The sequence below is a fragment of the Leptonotus elevatus genome, chromosome 8 (genome assembly GCF_054856555.1).
Source record: "Leptonotus elevatus isolate MCC_2025b chromosome 8, RoL_Lele_1.0, whole genome shotgun sequence".
Lineage (NCBI taxonomy): Eukaryota > Metazoa > Chordata > Actinopteri > Syngnathiformes > Syngnathidae > Leptonotus > Leptonotus elevatus.
The window spans coordinates 12,965,887-12,975,781 of record NC_141246.1 but is presented as its reverse complement, the minus strand read 5'-3'; the positions used below and the strand labels follow the sequence as shown (position 1 = coordinate 12,975,781).

At 43.0% G+C, this 9,895-nt stretch overlaps 2 protein-coding genes across 3 annotated transcripts; one reads left to right on the top strand and one right to left on the bottom strand.

The window, feature by feature from the left end:
* Window positions 1-14: 14 nt before the first annotated feature.
* Window positions 15-4,444, top strand: LOC147169818 (uncharacterized). Its single transcript, XM_086083266.1, has 2 exons — window positions 15-806; window positions 982-4,444. Exons 1-2 carry the CDS (start codon window positions 724-726, stop codon window positions 1,613-1,615), a joined length of 717 nt encoding a protein of 238 aa, XP_085939392.1. The 5' UTR covers window positions 15-723; the 3' UTR covers window positions 1,616-4,444.
* Window positions 1,688-8,168, bottom strand: zfp91 (ZFP91 zinc finger protein, atypical E3 ubiquitin ligase). Of its 2 annotated transcripts, none has more exons than XM_086083265.1 (12): window positions 7,322-8,168; window positions 7,089-7,129; window positions 6,013-6,129; window positions 5,753-5,783; window positions 5,555-5,671; window positions 5,365-5,463; window positions 5,098-5,280; window positions 4,972-5,022; window positions 4,745-4,823; window positions 3,695-3,809; window positions 3,491-3,590; window positions 1,688-3,407 (listed from the first exon to the last, which is right to left on the bottom strand). In XM_086083265.1, exons 1-12 carry the CDS (start codon window positions 7,729-7,731, stop codon window positions 2,489-2,491), a joined length of 2,262 nt encoding a protein of 753 aa, XP_085939391.1. In that variant the 5' UTR covers window positions 7,732-8,168; the 3' UTR covers window positions 1,688-2,488. The 2 variants fall into 2 exon arrangements, with proteins under 2 accessions (XP_085939391.1, XP_085939390.1); XM_086083264.1 differs by having other exon boundaries at window positions 1,689-3,407; window positions 5,744-5,783; window positions 7,322-8,167.
* Window positions 8,169-9,895: the final 1,727 nt, after the last annotated feature.

Here is a 9,895-nt window from a genome sequence, read left to right as displayed (position 1 = left end):
CCTATCCATATGGTCTATTGCTGAGAATTTTTTTTCTGACCTTTGAACTTTTTGCCTTAATAACAGCGCCCCCATCTTTCAAAATCCGACTCAGCCAGATAGGTGGTACAAAGCTGTGTATTTATGAATACAATCACGTTTGATTGTTTTTGATCATCTCTTTGTGAGAAAACAACAACAATGAATTAATTATATCTGAAAATTAATACAGGCTTTGCAAATAGTAAATAGTACCGTACCGATTTTGTACAATGTTTCGTAGTTGCAAACGTACAACGCCGCGTGAATGCGTCGTAATGCAGCACATCCGTGGGGCTCAGTTATAGCCGTACTTATACGGCCTAGAAGTGGCTTTCTTACGTATATTTGCTGTACAGTATTTATGAATTCACATTAATCCAGGCAGTCCGTCAACCAAACTAAACAGAGGACCCCTGTTCAGTAGTTTTAATGTGGTGTTGTGACACGAGGAAGCAATACCAGCCGCGCACTGTAGATGTCAGTCAAGGCACCTGGAATGTAACAACTGTAGAACAAGAAATTAGCAATTAGCAGCTAACGTCCTAGCTAGCACGCCCCATTGAATGAGGAAATGGCGACGATTACAGCTGCTTATACCTAATCGCTTTAATATTTACTACTTGGTTTTTTAGTATTAAATGTATCTAAGTTGATTTTAGTAGGTGAGGCTGTGTGTATCATATAGCTAGTTGGTTTAAAGACATGAACGCTCTTGTCGGATACAGCGGGTCATCGGGGTCCGACACTGATGGAGACTCTGAGAATGTAAACAGTGGTCGTGGGGGGTAAGTAAATTAACTCATTACCAATAAATGTATGGATGTTGTCTTTTATGTATTTTTGCAATTGGATAGTCGATGCTAGCTTTTAAATAATATGCGTGCACATTCCCTCTGATTGTGGATCACATCACTTATCCTGTATGTGGCTTATTTTCTCTGCACCTTCCTGACCAAATAGAAGGAAAACGGATGTCGTTGATGGAGCTACGGACAATAAGGGCCGCAACTTTTTGCTGGAGACTGGTTCTGCCACCAGCGAGTCTGATGAATCTGACCACGGAGATCCAGGGCCTTACAAATCCATCCATCTAAACAGAAGCCAGTCCAGCCTAGCTTCTGCCTCCTCCACGACCAGCCCTCACAAACTGCCTCCTCCTAGTCTGCATGGCTGCTCAGAAAGCAGCGTGTTCGACAACCCTTTCAAAGCTCAGGCCGAGAAGAAGCTAAGTGCCTTGCAGAAACATGTCCCCCTCACAATGCAGGCAAAACCCTCTCAGATTGGAGGGAAGAGGATATGTGTCACCTACAGGAAAAGTGGAAGATGTCGATTTGGGATCAAGTGCAAGTTTGCGCACGACAGCGATCTCCAGACTGCAGTTATTCCAAATGACGCTCATGCACCTTTGAGTGACGAGGGGAAAACTGGGTCACGCACTGGTAGCTCCCAGAAGCCCCCAAAAGAGGCGGATGAGTCCGAAGGCCAGCGGTTGAAGAAGCGGAGGGTTGGTGTGACCGACACGCTGATCCCTCCTAAGAAAGCTATGAAGCAGTACAACATGCTGAGGAGAAAAGAACACCACAATATGCACTGATGTAAACATTAGCTGTGACATTGTAACAAGGTAGAATGTGGCTTTCTACCCCTAATTCTCATCCGGACTACCAATACACAAAGAGTTTGTTGTTAAGACATTTATTTACATCCTAAAAATGAATAGTTGGCATATCTGCTCCAACAGCTTCCTGACCACAAAGCGTGCAGCACACTTCATCAAAGGCCAAACTGTAAACAATAATCTGTACAAGGTATCACTTCGGCAGAAAGCTGACTGATTAATTTACTTAATGAGTACAAGGACAGTCAAATGTCATGTTATATAAATAGACATATTCTGTTTTTGATCCTGACAGTAGACTTTGTTATAGACAAAACAAGATGTTTAACAATTAACAGTTTAGCGGCTAAGTGAAAAGTACATCTTAAACGCAAATACATGTTAGTGGCAGCCCTACTGTCAATAGTCATATATATATATATATATATATATATATATATATATAATGTGGATTTAATAAATAAACACATGGCTTAACACATATTCTAACCTGTCCGGTTGCTATATTTCTACAGTGTGTTTTGGGTGTAATTAAATTTTCAAGCTTCTATATGAAAGGACGCATACTGGACAATATATGTTGTGACGTCAATTATTTAAAATGATGCCTTCATCGTGCCTATTAATATTAATAGCATTACAACAATCAATCAGCATACTCACAAAAAGCTAGTGACATTAACAAGAACACTGTACAAAGTTACACGCGCGCACACACGCGTACGGTTCCCTGATACGCTATTCTAAAAAAGCTAACAAATATGACTATCCTACATGAACCTTTGAACTTTGCATTACAGTATTGTAGGCAACATTATGTGACTTCTTTAGTCTGTGTGCGCCCTCATTTCAAATGTCGATCCGCTGCGCGTCTGCTTCAGTGCTGTTGGACAGGACGTCCCCTTGGCCCATTTGCTCCCAGGCCATGCCGCTCGCCCCCACCCCTTCTGTTGGATGGAAGGAGCTTGCAGGTGGAGAGGAGGCCGCCAGTGCAGGATTGTTGTCGGACGCCTCCTGAGGCTGGGAAGGAGACAGGAGCTGGGGGCCGGAGGGGGTGGTCTGCAGGGTGGTGAGCTGCTGAGAGGTGGCAAGGATTGGGATCTGCTGCATGGGAGTCTGGGACTGGCTGACTGGCTGGAAGGTCATCTGCACGATTTGCCCTTGACTCTGTTGCTGGGAGGCGTAGGGCTGAAGAGGTTGGAGCTGGGGTTGGGGCCGAGTCACCACCGACGGGGAGTGCAGGGCGAGTTGCGGCGGTTGTTGAACAAACTGGACGGGCATCTGAAGCTGGAGTTGAGTCTGCTGCTGGTGGTGGTCGCCAGGCGACGTGGGGTCGATGGGGGAAAGGGCGATTGTCACCGGCACCTGCATGGTGTGGAGTGCCTGCTCTTGTCCCAGGAGAACCACCTGGTGGCTGACTTGAGGGGTCAAGTGACCTACCTGGGCGACTTGAGCCGCATGCGGCCCGACGTGTCCTTCCTGTCCCAGCGGCTGAACCTTCCCCTCCAGGCCGCCGCCTCCCATCTCCGCCGGCAGCTCCAGCAAGGACGCGGGGGTCGTGATGAAGGCACCGGCGTTGGCTGCCAGCGCCTCGGCTATGAGTACCTCCGGGTGACTCTTGGCTTTATGAGCCACCACGCAGTCCTTCTTCTCAAACTTCTTGCCACAAATGGAGCAGGAAAACTGATAGCTGGCATCGGCGTCGTGCTTCTTCATGTGCCAGTTGAGGGATGCCTTCTGGCGACAGGTGAAGCCGCAGATCTCGCACCTATTAGCACAAGAATATGTTTCCGGTTGACGCATTCCAGAAATGTGATGTTAAGTTTTCATGGAAATTGTGGAGGCACTAACTGGAGGGGCTTCTCTCCTGTGTGGATCATGCGGTGCACAGCCAGATTGTGGGAGCTCTTGAAGGCACGAGCACAGAACTCACAGATGTAGTCTCTCTGGTCTTAAAAAGAAAACAGACCAAAAAAAAAAAAGAATCACATCATGAATGGCAAGACTCAAATAACTATCACTCGCACAGAGTATATTCTACGTCCAAATGAGTACCTGTATGGTGTTTGGCATGACGAAGTAGCTGCTTCTGAAGTCGGAAAAGTCTTCCACAAGAAGGATGAGGGCACACGTACTTCTTTTTGAGCAAGTGCTGGTATTTGATATGGTGCTGGTGTGCAAAACAGAAATGTACAATTTACAAAATTGAAGGTTGGCCCTCAACAGGGAACTTAGGGGAAATAAATTGTAGCATCGTCTTGTCTAAATCAACCTGATTTGAATGCAAGTACACTCCTCAATCTCAGACGTGAAATACAGAATATACAGTCTAGTAAATAGAATTGAGATATTTAAATGTTCACCTTATGTACTGCACAAGGGATGATTCGGTTTCAGCAATAAACTGTGATGAAATTCTAAATGGTTAGTAATATTAAATTGTGATCATCGTCAATACATTATCGCACATCCTTTCTCCGAGTTACCACAAAAACATTGGCGATGACGATGTGGATTTATTAACATAAGACCACTCACTCAAAGGATTGCTATTTGGTTTAGCATGCCGGTGTCTTCTTTTCACCTCGAGAATGTGTATTCAGGTTTGAAGCGTGCCCCATAAAAAAAAATCGGCCATTTGCTGCTCCTTAGTAGCTTTGTTACCAAAAAATGCCAGTTTTGTTCTACTTTAGAATTTCATTTGTGTCACAATATTTGCTTATCACTCACTGGTCCGTACAACAAACCTACTTTCTGTTGACATTCTCATGACCAATAAAAGAAGAGCGCAATGTCACATGGTAATTGTGTTGGATTTTTGCACTTGGAATTTTTTCTGAACACATAACTAGATACCAGCCAAAGCATCTCATTTTATTGGGGTCTTGCATGGGTAAAAATTCACACTGACAATTTCTAATATGCAAAAAAAGTGTAGACTTGCTGCTGTTGTATTTTTTTTTGGGGGGGGGGGTATAAGAAATAAATACTAATAACATAGGTAATTGATATTTGTCACTATAAATTGTGACGTGAAATGTTCATGCTGTTTTATCACAATCTAAACAAGTCAACAGAAATGAATAGGAAGAAAATTGCATTTACCTGCAGGTAGCGAGGGTGAGCAAGGACTGTGCCACATCCTTCTATTTCACATCGGACGTACTGCACTGGGGGCTTCTTTCTGGATGGGGAAACAACATCACTTTCATCAGGGCTGGGCATACTAAAAGCAATCTCCAAGTATGAACTGAAATGTATGTACATAGTGAAAGGAATGATTGTGTGCCTTTAAAAGTGTGACCTTTATAATGACCGTACGCTAACCATACCTTCTTTTCGGCAACCGTGGCGTTTTATCATCTTTTTTCCGTCTACCCCTCCTATAAAGAAAAACACAGTTTAAAAATGACATTTCAAAAAATGAATACAGTTTAAGAAGCTACTTTGCATCTTACTTCCTCGGCCCGTCGGGGTCGTCCGCTAATTCTTCTTCAAGCTTCACCTCCATCTTTGCATTCTCCAAGTTGTCTGAGCCCTCCATTTTGATCTCTTCCACCTCCTCTTTCTTGGGCGCTTTCTCTTTTTCTTTCTTGTCCTTCTGTCTCAGAGGAACTCGGCGCTTTGGCTTGGGCGCATCCCTGAGAGAAATGAGAGACAGCATGTTATTGGACAAAAGTCAAAGATGAACATATACAGAAAATACAGCATGTTGCAGCACATACACAAATTTTTCTGCCTTGGGGTCATAACTCTGATCATTTAAATCGTCTCTGAAGGGAACATCTTCATCACTGCTTATAACCTCTTCCTCGTCTGCTTCACTAAAAAAAAAAAAAAAAAAACAGCATTATGAGCAAAAAATTACAACAATTATGCGAACAAAGCAAAGTGATGCACTTAAGCCAAATTTACCCCTCGGGCTGTGAGGCTGAAGCTGCGTTCAAGTCATTTGAGTTATCCTGTAATTGAGAGTCCTCCTTATCCAAAGACTGACTTTCAACACCTTCACTCTTCTCTTCTCCATTTTTACTAAGAAGGGAGAAAACACAACAACTCAATAATGAGATATGTCATGTTGGCTCGTACCACAAAGAAACTTACATGTCATACTTTTCTTTAACGTTCGCCTCTCCTGAAGCGGCTAAGAAACAAAAAGAGAAGGCAACAATAAATACAACTTCCAGTCCAACTGTCTTTAATAAACACGCATTCTTTTCCCAATGCATTTTAGTATTTTCCATTCATCAATCTGTTTGTCGAGTCTGTCGACTCAACACCCGTGTCATATTTGGAGCAGCAGTCAGCTTAAGGTTGCAGTTCCACGGCCGTCAGCTCGCATTGTTATGACTTGCTGTCAACAGGTTGCTCACCAGCTTGATTCTCTATTCCGAGCTCAGTTTTGCACACTGGCTTGGCAGAGCAGCGGACGGCCCTGGCAGATGGAGGCTTGGCTCGACTCTGGGCTGGAGAGAGCCTGGAGAGGGGAGCTTGGGTGGAGGAGGAGCAACCATTCAACATTATTATTATGCCCGTCATGTCACAGGTTGGCATGTAAATTAGCGATGTTTTTGGCTTAAAGGTGAATTTTTTGGGATGAACCTAAAATGCACTATACCCTTTGCAGGTCAGCATAATTGTATTTACATTGTCCAATTGGACACCGTTTCAGTGCTTTTGGCACAAGTCGTCTTCTTCATCGAGCACGGGCCGATATTAAGATTCTGACGGTATGATAATAATGAGCAAAAATATTGTGGTACCAAACTATTAAAATTATAGCTCTAAAATGTCCTTATTTGAAATATTTGGCCAAATAAAAAAATGCATGTTCACATTCTTCTTCCATTTTAATTCTTCTAAATAAGTCAGTGTCTCAATAATGTGTTTGGTTCGGTATCACTACTTATCAACTAAATACTGCCCTACATTGCCAGTTTGACCTTTTGTTGTACTAGTGAGTGTTGGTTATTTTATTTCCTATAGAGTGCCTTACATGTATCCCACAACGGTTCTGGAAAGTGAAAAATTGTGTCAATAAAGGAAAATAATATTCTGTTGCCAAGTAATGTTCAAAATCTATTTTCACTTTACTGATGCGAGAACTATTCAGTCCATTATATTAAAATCCTCATTGTTACAACAATAAGGAAGTATGCAATGAATGATTGCAATTGGGATTTAGAGAGACTGGAGGAGTCTTGAAACTTGAAAATGCATTGTTCAATTCAAACACCCATTGTGAATTTTGCCATTCAACTCCTTGTTAGAGACTGCACTGAAACACTGACCAGTTGGACACTTGAATTTCAAAATTTAGAAATCAAATTAAATTCATATGGAAAGATTATAGTGCATTTCAAGTAAATAATGAAATTGCACCTGAAAGCCGAATGCAGAATAAATCTGAATGAAAACACTGGGCTTATGTCACAAAAAAACGAATTACCTTCAGCATTTGTGGTGGCTTTCTTGGCTTCCTCTGCAGATCTACATAAAGAGAAGATGCTGTCATTCATCAAATTAAAAGTGTCTAATAAGCAAGGTAAGTTACGCCCCACCCTCCCCATGCAGAGAAGGAAACGCACATGATGCTAAAGACGTGCTGTTGACGTTAAACGTTGTCACCGATACATTTGTAATTACTTACATATCCTAATTAATAGTGGCGCGCCAACTTACTCTACGCCTTGCAGGTAATTGTCACCTGCGACGCCATCACCAGCTTCCACCGACCCCGAAGAGTCACCACCGGTTTTCCTCCGACGGGAGTTGCAAACTTTCCTCCGCTTGCTGGCCCCAGCGTCGGCGCTGTGCTCGTCTTCGTCTTCCTCACTTTTGTTGTCCTTCAGCCAGGCCGGGACAGCCCTAGTCGACCTGTCCCGTAGAACCCTCCCAGAGCCCTGCGTTGCTCCGTTAACGGCCGCTTGTGAAGCGGGGTTGCCGGATCTCGTGCGGCTGGCTCCCCGCTCCCTGAGCCCTCGCCGCGGGGTGACGGCGGCACCAGGGGCCGGGGTCTGCTCTGCGGCCTTGTGCTCCACCAGCTCTTTACCTTTATTTACATCCTCATTTTGGTCGCTGGTCGCTTCCATCACCGAAAACGCACTTCAGCCCGTCTTCAGTACCACAGAAAGTCCAGATGGTTTACTTGTAAAACGAAGAATAGCGCACATCTAGTATACAGACATTTGGATGTCGAGAGGCCTTTATCCGACTGTAGAGCATTTTCTGTAAATGCGCCAGCTTCGTCGCAAATTATACACATCGATTTATTGATTGCAAAAATGAAAACTTTTCTTAATTATCTATTCAGAACTAACCCGATATAACCTTAAAGAAGCAGCCGCCGTTTTCGCGTTCTTAAAGCTATAGTAAACCTACTTATTCGCAGCGCAACCATTTTGTGCGCTTTGTTGCGTCTCCTTTAAGCCAAACATAAACTGAAGGGGGAACGTTCAGGAGAGCAGCCGTGCTTTAGCAGCCATACAAATCACCTGGAGTCAGTTGCTCCGTTTAGCTTTAGCTCTCAGTTAAATGGCGTCGATTATAGATCTGCGAAAAACCTCAGCAGCCGCGAGGACCGTAGAGCATTGTGGGAATTGGAGTTCAAATTGTGGCGACAGTAATTCATTTCCCCCTGCGTTCTAAAGACATTTACAATGTTTTTGTTATTATTCTTCCACGGTTTATATTGTCATATTTAATAATAATATTTGCTATCAATACTGACCTAATGCGCGGTAGAGAAAAGAGCTACCCATACATTGTCATTGTCAAATATATATTCTGTATTTCGTCCAGCAATATTGTGTTGAATTTACCTATAAAATATTTGCTACCCACAGTTCAATCGACTAATATCCGTGGAGCCAAAATGGCTGACAATAGCAACCTGCGCCAATCTTGCCCCTCTCACAAATAGCGTTTACTGCAGTATTGGCTAGTAGCCACTAGATGGCGGCACTGACTATAAAATCTTGTCTGTTAGCGCGTGACCTTCAGCCAAGTACAGTGGAGTGACACAGGCAGCGGTAGCAATAATATTGCTGGCACCTGTACTTAAAAGTACTGATAGAATTGTGGCGGAAAACTGTGGCAAAATAGAAGCACTGATTCAACTCTGCTACATGAAACAAAGAAAGTGCAGGCAGAAATTGTTTTTTGTTGTTGTTTTGACTTATCCTGCCAGCTGGTTGCCGCAGCAAATGACTCGCATTTTCTCGTTGTTTTTTTTTAACCTATTGGTTCTTCCTGACACCATCCACCCAATTTTGAATCTGTCCTTGGGACCGGCAATGGGGCACTCACTGACTGTAAATCAAACGTGCTGTCTGTGTTAAATGCAGCAACATGTACCCATAACTTACCAGTGCCTGAAATGTTCTCAAGTACATATGCCTGAGTAAATGGTAAAAACGAACTTTTACTGTTGAATATATACAATACCCAAATTGATAAGTTAGATAAGCAGGTTGCATTATGGCAGCAACAAGCAATTTGTCATCCATGGCCTTATTTAAGTGAAAAATCTCATGTGTTGGGTCATGAGTGCTAGCATCTGAACGTTTATGCTATCAGGTTTTTTTTTTTTTAGCTATGTATATTTAGCTAGCCTATTGTATTATAAACTTTCACTGTCTAGCTATAGATGTCAACTGCAGTTAACTTCTCCCCTCGTTAACGTTTTTTATTTTTTTATTTAATGGTGTGTCTTTTATCAATTCATGTTGAAAAAATGAACCTATTTTGATAAAGTAAGGTGGACAGTATCTGTTTTCAAATGGAGAGCACAAGTAAAAAGTAAAGTTCCGATACTTCTCACCTCTGTCCAACAGTTTGCAAAATGCAGTCGGAAAATGTGTCGTACATCATGGAGGTGTGCGCGTGCTGGAAATTATATCATGTTCCTGTCTTGAGTGTTAACAATCAGCGTGTTTTCTTGTGGTTTCCCATGTTAACACAAGTCTGTCGTGTCAGCTGACAGGTGGCGACATTGTTAAAGAACCCCATGCCCTCTTGCACTTTTTGTTTTGCATAATTTGCTCTATTTCTGTTCCCAAATCCTCCCTGCACCCTTTGGTGGGGTGCATCATGTTTCTAGGGCAAAGTTGACCCGCAGCGGAACATTTATGAAACGTTCGTCTAAGTGCTTGATAATAGTTGATGTACAAAGTCAAGGATGTGTGTCCATTCACCAAGGTTGGTGCTAAAGTCCTCTGCCTTGCAAAACATTTATGACCCCACCCCCCGCCACCT

Bases quoted from the DNA above. Each gene is read 5' to 3' on its own strand.
- zfp91 (XM_086083264.1), bottom strand. From the start codon at position 7,731: ATGGAAGCGACCAGCGACCAAAATGAGGATGTAAATAAAGGTAAAGAG. The intron at 5,281-5,364 runs GTATGTGCTGCA...CATTTCTCTCAG, and splicing joins CCCAAGGCAGAAAAATTTGT to GGATGCGCCCAAGCCAAAGC. The intron at 4,824-4,971 runs GTATGGTTAGCG...TTCCCCATCCAG, and splicing joins CCACGGTTGCCGAAAAGAAG to AAAGAAGCCCCCAGTGCAGT.
- LOC147169818 (XM_086083266.1), top strand. From the start codon at position 724: ATGAACGCTCTTGTCGGATACAGCGGGTCATCGGGGTCCGACACTGAT. The intron at 807-981 runs GTAAGTAAATTA...CTGACCAAATAG, and splicing joins GTAAACAGTGGTCGTGGGGG to AAGGAAAACGGATGTCGTTG.